The sequence below is a fragment of the Theobroma umbraticum genome, unplaced genomic scaffold (assembly GCF_002168275.2).
Source record: "Theobroma umbraticum cultivar Fairchild unplaced genomic scaffold, ASM216827v3 scaffold_30.0, whole genome shotgun sequence".
NCBI lineage: Eukaryota > Viridiplantae > Streptophyta > Magnoliopsida > Malvales > Malvaceae > Theobroma > Theobroma umbraticum.
In genome coordinates this window covers 6,568,991-6,585,623 of record NW_018397254.1, presented here as the reverse complement: position 1 = coordinate 6,585,623, position 16,633 = coordinate 6,568,991, and the positions used below count along the sequence as shown (strand labels likewise).

The following is a 16,633-nucleotide window of genomic DNA, read 5'->3' as shown; positions in this document are numbered from 1 at the left end:
TAAGCCTCTTTTATCGGTCAAGTTATGCCTTATTTATCATCATGCTGTTATTTTATTTCAAGCTTGAAATGGTCTGTGCATGCTGCTACTATAATAAAGTTATGTAATGTTCTTACGGTTCTTTGATTTTTGCCATATTAAGTAAGATGAATGGAAATTTCAAAACGAATTGGGTGACAGACAAGTTTAAGGTTCTTAGAGCAGAGGGTTTGTTTGGTTTAATTGAATGTACGTGTGCGTGCACGCTTGTTTATGTATGAAGAGACCCTAAGATCACTGTTCTTAGAGAGCAAGCTCACTGTGAAAGGGTTTGATATGACTGGCAACAATCTCAATCTGTAGCATTCTTGATCTACTAGGACTTTTTAATGTTCTTTAATTTTCAGAGTACCAATCAACTGCACAGGGCCCATGGGCCCTAGTCCAACTGTTCCTACATTCTCTGTAGCAAATCCACTCTGGATGGAGCAGCAAGGTAGGCCAGCCTTGACCCTTGCTAGTGCTAGTCCCCACCATTTTTTTCTTTTTTTGGTTAAAGTAGTCGCCGCTTGCACTAGGCGCAACTTCATGCCTTAATAATTCTCAATATAATTAACTTTTATCTACTTTTCCACTTTTGGTTTAAAAAATTATTCTGTAGCTTTGGCCCACTTCCAGGTTCCAATTTACAAATGCACATGCAATCCTCCTTTTCCCTTCTTAGTATTAGTATTTTTTTTTTTCAATTTACCGAAAAACCCGCACTACCATTCTCTTTGCAAGAAAATCAACAAAAAGAAAGGTTAATAAGCGTTTTGACTTATAATGAATTGTTTTTAATTTTATGATAATAATAAAATCAAATGTAAAATTTTTTATTAATGTTTATAGGCACCCCAATCCATCAACAAAATATAATGAAATTTAATTACAAAAAATAATATACTTGTAGGTTTGGATATGGTAGCAGAAAAAAGATAAACGAAGTTGGATAAGAATCTTTTTCATTATTAAAGAATAAAGAAGATATTCATTATTTCATTTTAAGATAAGTTAATATATATTGAAAACTAAAATTTTAATATTTTAAATTAAATAAAAACTAAATAAAAAGTACGTGGATCATGAGTAAAATTTATGAAAAAAAATAATAGATAACTCTTCTTTTTTTGAATAGGATATAGTATACTTTCCGAGGCGGGTTATTTCTTCAAAGTTCAAATGCGGGGAGGTTCAGGACAGAAAAGGGCATAAAGGTGATTTCAGAAAAGATGTCGGTGTCTGGGAGTTAATAATTGCGTAACGTGACGACGTGGGGCATCTTATCTAATTCGGGGTTTCTAATCAGCAATCACTCACAAACTCAGTGCCCGACAGTTGTATTAAAATGGGGGAGACGTAGCAAGCCGCCTGCCCGTTTAGTAATTTTCATCATCTCCCAAGGGCCATTTCAAAATTCCCGTCATTTTCCTCTATAACTATCCTCTTATCGCATAATAACCGAAATAGCCGTACACTTAGACAGTTTTCGGTCCAAATTTTAAAAACTTTGGAAATCATTTAAAAAGAAAAAAAAAAAAGAAATCTGTATCTCTCTCTAATCTAAACCTTTTGGGAATTAGAATTAGAATTAGAAAGAGATTCCGGGATTTGAGCATTTCGAGGCAAAAAGATTACTCCTCACTGTTACGTAAAAAATATTGTACATTAAATTCCAAAAGAGAGCGAGAAGGCGAAGTGCGATGGAGTGAGCATGTATTGAATCGGAATTCAATCGCCAGATATTGAAGCTGAAAGAGTGAGAAAAGAGAGTAGGGGTTAGGGTTTTCTGGTGTGTAAAAAGATTCGAATCCAGAAGAAGAGAGAGAGTAGGGTTTTGGCGGTGAAGATGACGGAGGTCGTATTACATATATACGATGTGACGAACAGTGGATCGGATAAAACGAACAGCACGATCGTTCAAATCAACAAGATCTTCAAGGACGGAATCGGCCTCGGCGGCATCTTTCACAGCGCCGTTCAGGTCCCTTCTTTCTCACTATCTTTTCTTAATTTTGCATTTCTATTGCATTCTTTCGCGTTGTGTTAAATGAGATCTAGGGTTCCTGGTTGGGAAATTCTGACTTTGTTTTTGAGTTTCTAGCGTTTAACCTTGTTCAATTAAATAATGCAAATGTTTCGATGATGATTGTAAATACGATCTGTCGTTCTGGTTGGTGCATTCAAGTATAATGTAGGTAAAGATTTATGTCAGAAAGGACGGCTTTAAATCTTTTAAATAACTCTTTATTTTGATTAAAATTAGTTTCAAGGTAGCTGGGAAAGGAAAAGACATTGCTACAAAGGAATAATTGATAGTTACTCTGCGGAGTAATGGCTTATATCATCACTGTTTCTTTTGTGGCCTGAGAATCCTATTATTATTATCTGACATTGAAATATTGTTAGTGTATTTATTATTATAGTAAATTCGCCTAAAGAAATGCTGAGATTAGGGAGTATCCTCGTGTGTGGCCAAAGTTCTATAGAGCAGATGATTATGGTAGCCTTTACAAAGTTTTAACTGAAAGGTTCTGCAGCTGTTTTACCATAGAGGATGTTGCAACTAGATGTTAGGTCTTGGTGAATTACTTGTATCTATTTCTAGTATTATTTTTGAAAGAATTTATAGAATATTTGCCACTGTATTACTTTATCTTGGAGAATCTTGCAACTGAACCATGTTAGTGGGAAAAGACAAAGAGAACAGTTTCTCTTCTGATTTCTTGTAGTTATTGGTACTGCAATGGTTGTCTTCATTTTTGACCAATTTAGGTTCAGTTTTTTCAGTAATCTTGTTGTTCATCATTGTTTTCTATAGTCTAATTTTGTTAATATCAGTAACACATTGGATCAAGATACCTTTGTGTATATGTAAAATATTCCTTTTGTGGATATCAGTTCTTCAAAGGAACATTTTGAAATGGTATTTATGCTGTTTGGTTTTTGGCATCGAATGGGTATTCATTTTGGTTGTCAACTTCTCATGATTCTTTCATTGTTGTAAATTGTTATTAATGCCATTCTTTTTGTCAAGCATTGTTGAGCGGTGTGCATTTGATGGTAAGATGATAATAACTTTATTTGCTCTATTGACAGGTATATGGAGATGAAGAATGGTCTTTTGGCTTCTGTGAGCAAGGTTCTGGGGTTTTTAGTTGTCCTTCTGGCAAAAATCCAATGTATACATATCGTGAGTCCATGGTCCTTGGAAGAACTAACTTTTCAATATTTAAGGTAAACCAGATCTTGCGGGAACTTAGTAGAGAATGGCCTGGAAGTTCCTATGACTTGTTATCCAAAAATTGCAACCACTTCTGTGATGAGTTCTGTGAAAGGCTTGGTGTCCAAAAGCTTCCAGGTAAACTTAATTTGAGATTTGTTGTATTCTTGTAAATGGGTTGAGCGGCTGTAGTGTCCCTATTGATTACTGCTTCTATCCATATAACTTTGTAGCCCACCGCCTGATGGCCAAGTTCCTTAATAAGCTTAGTTGAAATTTGGAGGAAATTTATCTTTTTTTGCACAATGTTCCTTTTTGAAAACCACTATTCTGCTGTTGGATTCAATTGTTCAATGAAAATTAAGGATATTTAAACAAAATTATGTGCCTGACCTCATGAAACTTAGGTCTGGCGTTGCTTGATGTCAAGTGGTGGAGAATGTTGTGTTTCATGTCAACTATTAGCTTATGAGTGCAAAATATGAGCTGAATGCTTTGCTGCTCCTGTTCTATCATCTATGTGCTTTAGTGATAAACCTGAATATCTGACAGGAAACTATTTTAGGGTCTGGCTTGGGTACCTACCTTTTTCTTAGTTAGGGTGTGAAGGCTAGGGGCAATCATATTACTTTCATTTAACTTTGTATGGAGGATGATGGCTGGCTCTGGCTGTATTTGAGGAGATTAAATGTGGTCACTGGTCATTAAGAATGAATATGGCATGTCTTTTGTCAGTGTCATTGCAACTTACGGTAGCTTGCTTGTTCTCACAATTTTTTGTAACAGGTTGGGTTAATCGTTTTGCCAATGCTGGTGATGCTGCTATAGAAATAGCAGAAAACACTGCTGTACGGGTGAGATTCCTTCCTTTAGTTTGTGATTGTAAATCTCTACCTTTCTAGGACTAAACGAGCGATGCCTGCAAACGTATACTCATCTGACCCTTACAAGATTTTGTGTGCTTTTGTTGTAGATGTATGCACTATTCAGCTTTATGCCTTACATCACTTGGTCTTCTTTCAATATGTCACTTGACTTGAGTATGAGCATTGTTTGATGTGTTCAGTTGTTATTAGGACTGGTTGTCTGTTTTAAAGGCTTCTTGTTTTCATAACGTGTTGAAAGGTGTTTGCCTTGAAACTTTGTGAACATTGAAAAAGGTGGTTATTAGCATCTTCTGATTGTGAACTACATTATTATCCTGACATTGCAAGGATAGAAGATACTTACAAACAAATTTGTGGTAATGCTCTTTTCTGCCTTTTTCTCACCATCCCTGCTGTTTAGTCTTTTGTGAATTTAAACTGCTGTCTACATTTTTATCCTGAAATGCTAACTACGTTGTTATTGAGATTGTGAATTCTCAAGCATAGATAAATTGCAGTAAAGTTCTTTCCCACTTCTTCCCTCCTCTGTACATTTTAGTTTTTGGTGCATGTTGTGTTCAAGTTTGCAGTAAAAATTGCCCTGAAACTCAAACTAATTATTAGGCAGAGATATGAAATGTCCTAAAGGTTAATGCTTAGAAGTTTAGACCGCTGCTATGGTTAGTGCTTCAATTTGTTGTAATGTTAATTATTGCAGTTGAGACAAGCCAAGACTGAGATAGTATCAGCCAGCAAAGTGGCATATCGATTCCTTGTGGGTGTTACCTCTGGTTCTAGTGGTAGTAGCGATTCCCCTGGCAATTCAAACAGAGGAACTCCCAGATTCCAAGCGGCTTGGTTTAAAAACCTCATCACTACTGGTGCCAAACCATCGAGCAGTTCTGAAATTGAGACTCAGGATGGCAATGTTCTTCAACAGCACCGGCAACAAAATTCTACACGGACAGTGCGACAAAATTCTCAAGATTCAGAAAGACCACTACGGCAGAGTTTTCAAGATTCGGAACAACCATTGCAACAGAATTCACAAGATTCAGAACAACCACTGCGACAGAATTCATGGCATGAAATCTGACGGAAATGTTTCGTGTAAGCATCTTCTTATGTGTACTAGTTGAAACTCTGCAAAGCCAATCGAGTAGCTATTCATTGTGTATGAATGTAAACTGTTCATTTGTTGCCCCATTTGAAATTTTCAAAATTATGCCACGTGGACTGAAGTGCATGGAAAAGGCTCAATCGAATGGTCTTTCTGAAAACTCTCATCTCGTGCGTGGGGCTGGGGCAGTGTTCATTTGTTCCCACTAGAGATAGCCAATGTGTAGTAGGTAACTTTGAAACCTTTCTATGCTACAAGCTTTTTTATAAAGTGATTCTGATTCCAAATTACTTGTGTGCAACAAATTGTTGGAGGAAACCCAACTACTATCAAAAGGGCAATCCGGGCAGCGCAAGCACACCGACACTTAGCAATAACCAAGAGTCAAATTTGTTTGAAGAGGAGTAGAAGGGTTTTCAGCTTGTTAAACGTGATGGTGGGTTAACGCACATCCTGCAAGTTGTAATAACAGTGCAGTAACGCAACCATCTAATGTGGGATAAGCAGCGAGCAGCAACTCAATACGACCACAGCATAACCAGAGGTGGGGAGTAGAAATATTTAGGAGAGACTGAAAATTGAACTATTAGTATTCCTACTATATAAACATGGGTTACCGGGTTTATCTACAGAGCTCTAGTTACAGCTAGCAATTTATGTAATTAAATAATTTTATTTAGGCTCGTCTGATTGATATTTTGATTATTTGCTCTTGGCTTTTTGGGTTTTTTTTTTACAAAAAAACAAAAAACAAAAGCATCAACCAAAGGCAAACCTTATTTATTGAAATCCTATCCTTGTTAACCTTAAATTTTGGAGAGTTCAGATAACGAATAATCCCCTTGTACAAAGAAGAAGAAAAGTTGGATGAAATTCTCTCCAGTTATATTTAAAGAAGGGATCGATACTCTGTCAATTGCACTATGGGTTCAGGAGTGGACAGTGGTGTTCTAGTGACAGAATGCATTCAGGGGATGGTAGGAAAGGCCCTGAATTTCTGATATATAGCAGCACGGAAAGAAATTGTTCTAGCAGATGCCAGTCTTGTAGCATTCAAGCATCGTTGTCTTATACTTTTAGTCTAATTTCTTCAAGGCCAGTCTTGTAGCAACGTCGCCTTCGGTCTCATTGATACTACCTTCCCACCCACCCCTACTACAGGGGCGTAGAACAATAAAAGAAAAATGAATGGTGATACTTGAAAGTAATGGAAATGGTATTGAGAACATTCAAAATTACAAATTTAATAAAAGAACGACAGGCAAGATTAACCTGAATAAACAACAACAAATCATTATATTCATAAATAAATCAACAACACACTAAATCAATTGTCCAATACATAAGACTCTTAACTTCTGTGTTAATGCATTGAGATGGTGAGAGCAAGGCCAGTCATGCCTCAAAAGTTTAGTCAAAATCATTCATGTTGGGGAAAACGAAGAAGGTCAACAAAAGAACACCATGAAGAAACAGACCATTTGATAAAATGGTAAACATGAGAGCAGGATAGTGCAACAATGTTCAATACTGAAGAAGCAATAAGAACAGATGACTGACAGAGTCAAGACAAATATATACAGAGCCATTATTCATAGCTATGAGCAAAGACTCCAAGCAACATGGCAACATAACAACAAAACACTTGTCTAGCCTCTCAACATCCCATTCAGGACAATCGTGTCTACCTCTGCATCCTCTGTGATCTGAAGCGCTGAAACAGCCTGCGCTGCAATAAGACCAGCTGAAAGTCCTGCACTACCCCAGCCTCCATCCTCAAGATATGGTGCATGTAGATCCCTTCCATAAGCTCCATATGAGAAGGACCAATCATTGTTTCCCAACTCAGCCCACTCGCATCCAGCTCTATATGATTTAGAGACCCACCCTTCACAGTTTGTGTGAGCCTCATGCGGTAGGCAAGCACTCCCTCTACCCATAAATAGATCAAAATTGCCAGCATAATCCCAACGGTTGAATCCCTCTTCCTTGTTTAGCATAATCTTACACGAATCATCAGAGTCTTCACCAAGTAGGACATGCAAAGCAACAGCTTCAGCAATTGCAGCACCTTCCTCATCAAGCCTCTGCTGTTCTTCCTTCTTTTTCTGTTTCTTTTTTTCTAGTTCAGAGCGGATGGCTGCAGAAGTAGCAAGGGCTTTCTCCAAGCGCCTCTTTTTCTTCTCAGCCTGTTTAATACGATCCAACTCATCTTTCACCTGCTTCTTTTTCACTTTTCTCACTACCGGTTGCACTTTATTGCATGCCTTGTTATCCATGAAAATTAAAAAGCTTTAAACACAGACTTCTGTTTGCTCAGGATTTTTTTTCTTTAATAAGGTTCCTCTAAATTGTATACATTTCCCTATAAAGCTGTCTTTTTTCCTCTTTCACCTTTTTCTTTCAAAAAAACTTTTGATACTACCTATTTCTAAATAATTCTCTTATTGAGAACTAATATAATCCTATAACACCAAGACTACACCCACTCAGGTCTGTAGGAATATCTCATCTTACGTACAATGCAATCCCAAACAGAAACAACAGGAGAACACAGCAGAGCAGAATGGTATGTATTCACAGGCCCATCCCTTGGCAGCATCCTTCCTAATTTCCCACAACCCTTGCATTTACCCATCTTGTGCACACTGCGAGAACCAATAAGCTTACCCCTGTTGACAAATCAATAACTCTAGTCCAGTTCAAACAACTCACATGGCCTTCCCCACTGCAGCGAAAGAGGAACAACATTTAGGTCATCAAAACATGAAAGCAAACTTCATTGCAAATTACACCGACACACATGCACAGGCAAAGCAGCAGATAATATGGACAAAAATACTAAGACAATCATAAATTGCACTCTTTGACAGTTCAACAATAATTAGGAGCTCAAGTGCTCCACCACAAAACTTCCATGGAAAGAACTAATACATTGAACTCAAAAATAACACACTCAATAAAATTATCCAGCACCATTAATTAAACAGAGAGACATTGAAATGAACTACTACATGTGGGTCATGGACTCATGCTGACTTAAGTGTAAAATCACAGGAACTACAGGATAACCAACACATAAATGTCCAGGTAACGGAGACACAATTATTACTATAAGCATATAACTATTACGGAAACAGTTAAATTCCACATGCAGTTAACATGTGAAGCCTCAATGTGTAAATATAAAGTAAATTAGAGTAGACAATTATCCATGACGAAATTAAAACAGAGAAGCAAGAGCACCATCAATAGATACATAGTACAACCAAGAGATATGAAGTCAATTCCAAAAACGACATAGTTTAAAAGTTCTTTTCCAGATTGACAACATTGATTAAGAGCAGTAAGACAAATAATCCCCAACATATAAGATTGCTTAATTCTACAAGAAGTGAATGTGTAAAAACAAAAACCCACTTGCCAAAACATCAGATATTTGAACCCCAACTCGATCTAACCCAACGCCAAAAAAGGGCTGAAGAGGATAAGACAGCTTTATTTGGTTAATAAAGTTTATTATGTTTACCATGTTATATCCAATCTCAATTTCATATTCCTCTCTTTTTCCTCAACCTTCTCGCGAGCCAAACAGACGCGCCAACTGGATCTGTCCTATTAGTAGTAATGAAACCCTAAATTTAACTGAAATTAGCACAGTACCATTATTGAAATTACATGATCCACTCGACCGAGATGCACAACAACCATACTCTATCAAAATAAATCACTGCAAAACCACAATTAGCATCAGATCCAAATATCCATTAATCAAAACTACGCAAATCTTGACCCCAAAAGACAGAAAATTCAAACAATAGTTAAAACAAAAATCCACCATCCAAAACCAAGAGGCAAGATTTAGATGAATCTAACCTTGTCAAGAATGTTAGGAGGGAAACATAAGTCTCCACCACTCCTTTTAGTATTGACAAAAATGGAAGGGAAAAGAGAAAGAGTATTAACTTAAGGTAGGTGTTTGGATCTACAGAGACTGAGAGAGAGAGTGAAAATGAGCGAAAAAGAGGGATAAAATAACTGATCGGACATAAGGGAGTGGCGAAGAAGGGAATGGTAATGGCTGTCTTGCGCCAATTGAATTGTGACACGTGACAGATGAATTCTGAGGGTAAATCTAGAATATCTGACTTTTCCCTTCGGCTGTTTAGTTATCAGGGTTGGGAAACTGTGGAGTCTGCGCTGTCACGGCTGCTGTCCTGCCACTTGGCAAGTATATGTTGATGGATAGGCCTCGATCGTTGGGGGCCCACTAGGCCCAGATGATAGCAATCGTCCGATGAGATTTGTCACATTTCCACGGTTGGGATTGTAGATCTGAACGGAATTGTGACGCGAAAAGGGGGAAGTGTCGTAATGAACAACTCTAAGGGTAAAATCGTAAGAGAGACAATAAGATTAAAAATAATATTCCCTGGCAAAGTCCACTGAAGCCTGAAGCCGGCGTCAGCTTGTTGGGGTTTAAAGCCCATAAAATTCAAGACTGAACCCAAAAGGCCCAAATACCAGCCGTAACTCTGGTGCTTTCTCACTTTCCCTGCAAGTCTGCTCCTATCAAATGAGTTTCTTCTTCCTTCTCCTAAAACCCTAGCAATGGCCTCTCTGCAACTCTGCTCCGCGAACCCTAGACTGGCGTTGCTAAATCCTTCATTTAAACCCTTTTTAAATCCAAGAACCCTAAAACCCCCAAAACCCTACCAAAAACGAAAGCCCACCGCCATTTCTTCAGTCCTTCAATGGAATAGAAAGCCTGAGCTGGCAGGCGAGACCCCGCGCGTGGTGGTTATAACATCCGGGAAAGGCGGGGTCGGCAAGACCACAACCACTGCCAACGTTGGACTTTCCTTGGCCCGCCTCGGATTCTCCGTAGTAGCCATCGACGCAGACGTTGGCCTCCGGAACCTAGACCTCCTCTTAGGTCTCGAGAACCGCGTGAACTACACGGTCGTCGAGGTCCTCAACGGGGATTGCCGACTGGATCAGGCATTGGTTCGAGACAAGCGCTGGTCAAACTTCGAATTGCTTTGCATTTCTAAACCCAGATCGAAACTCCCCATCGGATTCGGTGGGAAAGCGTTGGTTTGGCTGGTCGACGCGCTGAAAGCGCGCGAAGAAGGTTCTCCGGATTTTATATTAATAGATTGCCCGGCGGGGATTGATGCAGGTTTTATAACGGCCATAACGCCAGCAAACGAGGCGGTTTTGGTGACGACGCCGGATATAACTAGCTTAAGAGACGCGGACAGAGTGACGGGGCTTTTAGAATGTGATGGTATAAGGGACATAAAAATGATAGTAAACAGAGTGAGGACGGATATGATAAAGGGCGAAGATATGATGTCGGTTTTGGATGTGCAAGAGATGTTGGGGTTGGCATTGTTAGGAGTGATTCCCGAGGACTCCGAGGTTATCAGAAGCACCAATAGAGGGTATCCGCTTGTTCTGAATAAGCCACCTACGCTTGCTGGATTGGCGTTCGAGCAGGCCGCTTGGAGGCTTGTTGAGCAGGACAGTATGAAGGCTGTTATGGTTGAGGAGGAGCCCAAAAAGCGTGGATTTTTCTCATTTTTTGGAGGGTAGCCACAAGGGGCAGTTTGTTTCGGGTGGGGTTGATCTTGGTGAGGTCTGAGGAGCTATGTACAGTGAGTAAAGGTTGGTTGCCTTTTGATTCTTGCTAGTGATTTTGAAGTTTCTTTTGTTAGATAGCGAGGCTTGTAATTGTAGGGTTCTGATATCTAGGGAAGGTGTCTGTTTGTTGCATTTGGATGAGCTTCACTCAATTGTATTCTTGGGGCCTGCTTGAAAATTTTGTTGGTGTGAATATGTTGTTGTTTCAAGATTTTAATCTTCTGTATTTATTGAATTGAAACATTTAATTGCTCAATCAATCTATTGAATCTGATGAATCAAAATCATTAACTTTTAAGATTACAATGTTTCTCGAATTTGGTGAATTCATGGCTGTTGGTTTATCTTATCCAGTATCATAGCTTGCGCTTATCTGTTGCGGTGAGATATGGGTGATTCGAATACAAGTCGACCAATGACAGGCAGTGTACAATATGATTACAGTGTAATGCCCGGGAGGATAACTCAAAGAAAATAAATGAATTTTCTTTCAGAATACTGATACAGCCCTTGCATTTGCCCTCAAAACTCATATCTTCTCTAAACTTCTGGTATTGCAGACTTTTTAAAGTGTGTTGCACGATAAGCAGTTACAACATTGGAGCTTTTGCCTGCCTCATGACATTTTCATGGTCTCCAAAGCTTCACCCTAAGAAGCGGAATCGGTTTTTTTTTTCTTTTGGATTTGGGCTACTAGAGAACTTTACAACAAAACTTTTTACCTATCATCATCAAGAGCATCAGATATAATATGCAATAGGCAGTGACTTCGTCACTGACTTATTCCTTACTAGCAAATCCAGCAATCCTCCAGATTTTACATTATGCAGTTAAATCTGTCAGTGTGGTAACTGTGCTTTCCATCCAGATCTCAAGAATCAAATGATGCCATCAAAGGATGGCTGCTAGTGCTTAGATTTTGCTTTGCATAATCTCTCTTGCAATTCATGCAGTAATTTAGGGCCCACTGCGTTGACATCACCTGTTCATAGAAAAACTTCTCAATTAAAATAAAATCTCCCATTTAAAACTGTTCAAATGGAAATCATAATGACATTCAGTGTCTTAGGGATTCATTACCTGCTCCAAGGGTTAAAATGACAATTTCACGCAGAGGATCCTTGGATATCTCAAGTGCTAGTTTATCAACCACATCCTCCTTCAAGCCACCATGTAACATTAGAGTTAGACCTTTTAGAAACAAATTTAGACAAGGAAACAAATTGTTCTCTGATCAGTTAAGAATCTAGAAGTGCCGCATTTCTGACAGAGTAGCTCTCAATTTTAATAGTTAGAACCAGTTTGTCAACATTAAGATAGCATTAGCTAACATCTTTGTCTGTCATTCTTTTACAATACATATATACTACTTTTCATGTTTAGAAATTTGGGGAACAGATCCATACTGACAAATTTGTGGAGCAGTTCTACGAAAAGAGAAAAAAAAAAGAATAGACCAAACATCCACCATATCCTACTATATGTATGATGATAAATTTCATGAATATCAGAAACTGAAAGGCTAAAGTTTTTTTACTACCAGAGCTGGGATGTATTCAGTTGGGGGGCCAATGATGGAAGCAGCTAAATCCTTTCCAGAAACATTCCAAGCACCTGATTCTCTGACAGAATAAACCTGACATAACAAATCATTATGTTAGTAGTCCCTTGTGACAGAAAATTGCAACTACAGTGGATGAGGTACTTGTACCGCTGTTACCACAATGTAATCTGCATAACTTAATGCAACAGCAAAATCATCCTTAAACACTGCTAGACGACTGCAAAAGTCACCAAAAGTCAGTCTGGCATGATGTATAAAAATTAGTAAATTCACAAACACATATTGCACAAGTGAATGCCTGTAAGTATGAGGCTGGAATACCACCAGCAGTCTCTTGCATGGGAATCTCTGACGTGCTGCTTGAAGAACCATGTAAACTTCTGTTGGATGGTGGGCATAATCATCATATATATGGCATCCATGTATTTCTCCGATCAACTCAAATCGTCTAGAAAGGCCTATGAAATTGGGCAAATGTAACTTCAAAGAGTTGATTAGTTCACGTGTTTGTCTTTGGTCCTGTAAGAGTGCCATCACCGTGGCAATTACCTGCACAATGGGTGATAGTAAACTATACTGAGACTAGCAATGCTGCATGGGATACCTAAAACAGGCAGTGAAGGAATCTTATTTACACAGAATCTAACTTGGCTAATTTCAGCTAGAGATGAAAAACTCAAGATACTGGCTGAAAAAGTCCAGAAATTAACATAAGCTTATATAATCCTATTGAGAATGTGACGAAAATGGTCACTACACGGAGAAAAGAAATTTGAAATCAGCAGGTGTTTTCACTCACTGCTACTGAATTGAGGACATTATGAACTCCTGGAATTTGTAGACTAATCTCTGCTAATGGCTGTTCTCTATGGCACTGCAAGTAATCAAAATTTTCTGTAGCATGAGCAACAATTTAAAAAGTAGAATACAGGTGAGTTTCATATAACATTTATGAAGTACAAATGCATAATCACACACGGATGAAGGGTCACTGCCAATTTACATTAGCAAGCTAGAAATAATACCTATCTATGTAACAATAAGAATCTACCTCTAACTTTCAGTGTATTCTTGAACAATCTAGGTCAGTGGCAAACTACAAAATACCAAATTAATTGGCCAACTCTTGTACCAGCTAAATTAACTGTATTCAGTTTCCTTAAGTCCTTCTTAGAAGTTAAAGCAAACAGTTCAAGTTCTCAAAGAAAAAATTGTTTTTCATTTGCACCAAGTTCTCAAAATAAATTTTAATATAAACAAATAGTATAAACTACTATTAAATATGCAATTAACTTTTCTTAAAGGACTTCTGAAGAAAATGAGTTACAACATCTCCATAAGCAAACAGATAACATTTGATATAAATCTAGCTTTCTATGATTAGGTTGTCAAAGCACTCAAATATCGAAAACAAAGAAATGCTGACACTTACAAGTACATAATCACTGCCACCCTGTGAGTTGGGACAAATTGATGAAGCATGCCATTCATTAGTACTTGAAATTCCGTAGGTTGTTACATTGTAACCATCTATATCTGAACTTGGAATTGACATCATACCAATCGAATGCTCAGGTTTAGTTCCTTCTCTTGTGTAATCTAGCAAGGAATATGCTCCTAAACTGTTGTTTCCCTTCCAAAGGAATTTCTTCAATTAGTATAACCAGAACATCTGACTTCTGATTGCTGATTGTGGTATATGTGCATCTGGAAATTCTTTTAGCAGATGTTCACTATCTCTAATTGATAAGAAAAAAGTACTACAGATAAACAACAGAAAACACAAAACAATATGCTGCAAGAGACTTGGAAGAACATTCTAAGTGGTCATAATTCAGTATATATGACAATGGTTGAGCAAAGCATACCTATCCCCACATATAACGAGATGTCCACCCATTCTAATTTTTTTAAGGAACCTCCTGTAAAGAGTTTTAACGGCTTCCTAATTGACAAGAAAGGATGATCTTTAGTTCAAACTAGGTACAGCTACCAATAGTTTCACAGCAAAATCGTTATTGCACATGCATTATTAGACAATGAGTAACAAACCTCATCTTGAAAGATATCCACATGCTCCCACTCCACATTTGTTATGACAGCTATGTAAGGTGCTAACCCCAAGAAGCAGCCATCATATTCATCAGCCTACTCGTATGTCAAAGATGGAATGTTAAAATGAGAGTATTAACATGCACAGACACATATCTAAGAGAATGGAAAACCAACCAACATCCTTATGCCTTATTATAGGGTAGAAAAAGACAAGGACAACAAAAATGAAATATCAATCATTCTGATTGATTTGAAGAAATATCTCAATAAACATTACTCCACAAGAAAGATATTCAAGTCCCAAATTGCTACCTCAGATTTTCAAGGCATATACAATGAAATCAACTACTATTTATGTTCAAGGTCCATAAAGCACTCCTTGATTATTTTATTGGAAGAGAAATCGTCCTTATATGTACAGGAAATGTTCATCCTACTCATCCTACAAGGATTAATATATCACAAAAACTAGAACCAAAAAGAAAGAATACCTCAAGCACAAAATGCTGACCATCACCCCATATTATATTTCCTCCAGGAAACTGCAAAAAAAACAGTTTGCATCCAATTGAGAAATGATATAGATGGGACGTAAAGAGGGAAGAGAGGTTTATGGTGTAAGGAAAATAAAATTAGCTAATCCAATCCAACTTTTGTCCCAAGTTGCACTGTAAAACGTTACCTGTGGCACATGTGCTCCAACTACAGCTGTGAGATCATCTCCCATAGACTTCAAAACATAAGCTAGTAAACCAGCTGTTGTGCTCTTCCCTGAAATATGTTACAGGAACTATATATTTCTAGAAAAATGAAGAATATGAATGACAGAAAGATAACTTAACTACATATATGAACACAAATTGGTCAAAGTTTTGATTACATATCTAATGAAATGTCAAGGGTGAAACTTAAGCAACAAAGAAAACTTAATGTTAGACGGTATAAAGAAGCAGCATAGCATTACAAAAGCAGAGCTAATGCACTTCACCAATTTGAAATGCTCCCGACTTTCATAAATTACAGCCAACAAGACAAGATCATATACCATGGCTTCCACTGACTGCGATTAATTTGTGATGCTCAGTGAGCTTCGCCAACCAATAATCTCGTTTGTAACTGTGACAAAAAGAACACAATAAACACCAATTACACTAAACAAGTCATTACAATGAACATAAGGGCCCAACTACCACTTTATCAACGTAACAAATAGCTGTAAATTAGATGTATTTCCCAGGATTTCAAGAGGATAAAAGTAAGCTAATTTAAGCTTAATACTCACACAGGTACTCCAATGGACTTGGCATGTAAGATTTCTACATTATCTTGTGGGATGGCACTAGAAACAACAACCGCATTGGGGAATCTTGAACCATTTTTGCTTTGAATATTTGAGACCGAATGACCAACATGCAAGCGTACTCCAGCTTGTTGCAGGCCATCCATGAAGCTGGTCCATGTTATATCTGACCCACTAACCTCAAAACCCTAAAGATCAATGCAAACAAATCAAACCTTTCCTCGCATATAGCCGTACTATTTCTGTTACTACCAGAACTCTGCAAAAGCTTACGTGTTTGACAGCGAGCAAAGCCAGAGCCGACAACCCACTACCTCCAACACCTACGAAGTGAATCCACTCTTTCTGCTTTTCATACTTGAGATTTAACTTGCATTCTTGTTCCCTTTTCCTCGCACGCGTTGCTAGAAGTGAGATACGACGTTTCTCTTCCCAGGCTAAGATGCATTTCTGAAATAAAATGTTTTGACGCCGTAAAGGGCTCTTGCTTTTAAGTAAATGGAAGTGGGTTTTGACTTTGTAGTGAAAATTCGCCCGAAAACAACACGAATCGGCCACCGACATCGCCGGAGTTTCAATCGTGTGCAGTACTGTATTGGTTTTCCCCGGGAAACACTTCAAGGAACTGATTTGATTATTTTTCCCTTGGGCACCAAAATCTGGGGCTAATGGGCTAAAGTTGAGCCCATGTTCTATTTGAAAATCATGATTCTGACAGCGGACAGAAGTAACTTAAATTTTGGGCTCCTAATGGCCCAGGGTAACCGTAAACTAATCGGGCCAAAACTAGCCCATGATTGAGAGGGAAAATTCAAGGAAGTGACAAAACGGCCCAGGCCAA

The 16,633-nt window shown here is 38.1% G+C and overlaps 4 protein-coding genes across 12 annotated transcripts; 2 read left to right on the top strand and 2 right to left on the bottom strand.

The window, feature by feature from the left end:
• The first annotated feature begins 1,369 nt into the window (after window positions 1-1,369).
• LOC110421109 (uncharacterized) lies at window positions 1,370-5,940 on the top strand. 2 transcript variants are annotated; one of them, XM_021434598.2, is made up of 5 exons: window positions 1,370-2,002; window positions 3,118-3,379; window positions 4,028-4,095; window positions 4,826-5,217; window positions 5,350-5,940. In XM_021434598.2, exons 1-4 carry the CDS (start codon window positions 1,868-1,870, stop codon window positions 5,201-5,203), a joined length of 843 nt encoding a protein of 280 aa, XP_021290273.1. In that variant the 5' UTR covers window positions 1,370-1,867; the 3' UTR covers window positions 5,204-5,217; window positions 5,350-5,940. The 2 variants fall into 2 exon arrangements, with proteins under 2 accessions (XP_021290273.1, XP_021290261.1); XM_021434586.2 differs by having other exon boundaries at window positions 1,373-2,002; window positions 4,826-5,940.
• A 752-nt stretch (window positions 5,941-6,692) lies between these two features.
• LOC110421041 (uncharacterized) lies at window positions 6,693-7,704 on the bottom strand. Its single transcript, XM_021434526.2, has one exon. The coding sequence runs from the start codon at window positions 7,504-7,506 to the stop codon at window positions 6,877-6,879; it is 630 nt and encodes a 209-aa protein (XP_021290201.1). The 5' UTR covers window positions 7,507-7,704; the 3' UTR covers window positions 6,693-6,876.
• A 1,403-nt stretch (window positions 7,705-9,107) lies between these two features.
• MIND (septum site-determining protein (MIND)) lies at window positions 9,108-11,563 on the top strand. 3 transcript variants are annotated; one of them, XR_002445603.2, is made up of 3 exons: window positions 9,108-10,897; window positions 11,228-11,318; window positions 11,434-11,563. XR_002445603.2 is itself a non-coding variant. In XM_021434339.2 (1 exon), the coding sequence occupies exon 1, from the start codon at window positions 9,839-9,841 to the stop codon at window positions 10,823-10,825; it is 987 nt and encodes a 328-aa protein (XP_021290014.1). In that variant the 5' UTR covers window positions 9,108-9,838; the 3' UTR covers window positions 10,826-11,066. The 3 variants fall into 3 exon arrangements, 1 of the variants encoding a protein (XP_021290014.1); XR_002445604.2 differs by lacking the exon at window positions 11,228-11,318; XM_021434339.2 differs by lacking the exons at window positions 11,228-11,318; window positions 11,434-11,563 and having other exon boundaries at window positions 9,108-11,066.
• On the bottom strand, window positions 11,389-16,633 carry LOC110420546 (uncharacterized). 6 transcript variants are annotated; one of them, XM_021434188.2, is made up of 14 exons: window positions 16,066-16,632; window positions 15,775-15,980; window positions 15,538-15,608; window positions 15,175-15,263; window positions 14,984-15,034; window positions 14,490-14,585; window positions 14,306-14,382; window positions 13,870-14,059; window positions 13,237-13,311; window positions 12,736-12,986; window positions 12,594-12,654; window positions 12,414-12,509; window positions 11,954-12,032; window positions 11,389-11,855 (listed from the first exon to the last, which is right to left on the bottom strand). In XM_021434188.2, exons 1-14 carry the CDS (start codon window positions 16,354-16,356, stop codon window positions 11,779-11,781), a joined length of 1,710 nt encoding a protein of 569 aa, XP_021289863.1. In that variant the 5' UTR covers window positions 16,357-16,632; the 3' UTR covers window positions 11,389-11,778. The 6 variants fall into 6 exon arrangements, 5 of the variants coding, with proteins under 5 accessions (XP_021289863.1, XP_021289806.1, XP_021289691.1 ...); XM_021434131.2 differs by having other exon boundaries at window positions 12,585-12,654; window positions 16,066-16,631; XM_021434016.2 differs by having other exon boundaries at window positions 12,594-12,986; window positions 16,066-16,633.

Bases quoted from the DNA above. Each gene is read 5' to 3' on its own strand.
- LOC110421109 (XM_021434598.2), top strand. From the start codon at position 1,868: ATGACGGAGGTCGTATTACATATATACGATGTGACGAACAGTGGATCG. The intron at 3,380-4,027 runs GTAAACTTAATT...TTTTTGTAACAG, and splicing joins TGGTGTCCAAAAGCTTCCAG to GTTGGGTTAATCGTTTTGCC. The intron at 4,096-4,825 runs GTGAGATTCCTT...TAATTATTGCAG, and splicing joins CAGAAAACACTGCTGTACGG to TTGAGACAAGCCAAGACTGA.
- LOC110421041 (XM_021434526.2), bottom strand. From the start codon at position 7,506: ATGGATAACAAGGCATGCAATAAAGTGCAACCGGTAGTGAGAAAAGTG.
- MIND (XM_021434339.2), top strand. From the start codon at position 9,839: ATGGCCTCTCTGCAACTCTGCTCCGCGAACCCTAGACTGGCGTTGCTA.
- LOC110420546 (XM_021433938.2), bottom strand. From the start codon at position 16,356: ATGTCGGTGGCCGATTCGTGTTGTTTTCGGGCGAATTTTCACTACAAA. The intron at 15,264-15,537 runs GTATATGATCTT...AACATATTTCAG, and splicing joins CGCAGTCAGTGGAAGCCATG to GGAAGAGCACAACAGCTGGT. The intron at 14,383-14,489 runs GTTTGTTACTCA...CTTGTCAATTAG, and splicing joins TGGATATCTTTCAAGATGAG to GAAGCCGTTAAAACTCTTTA.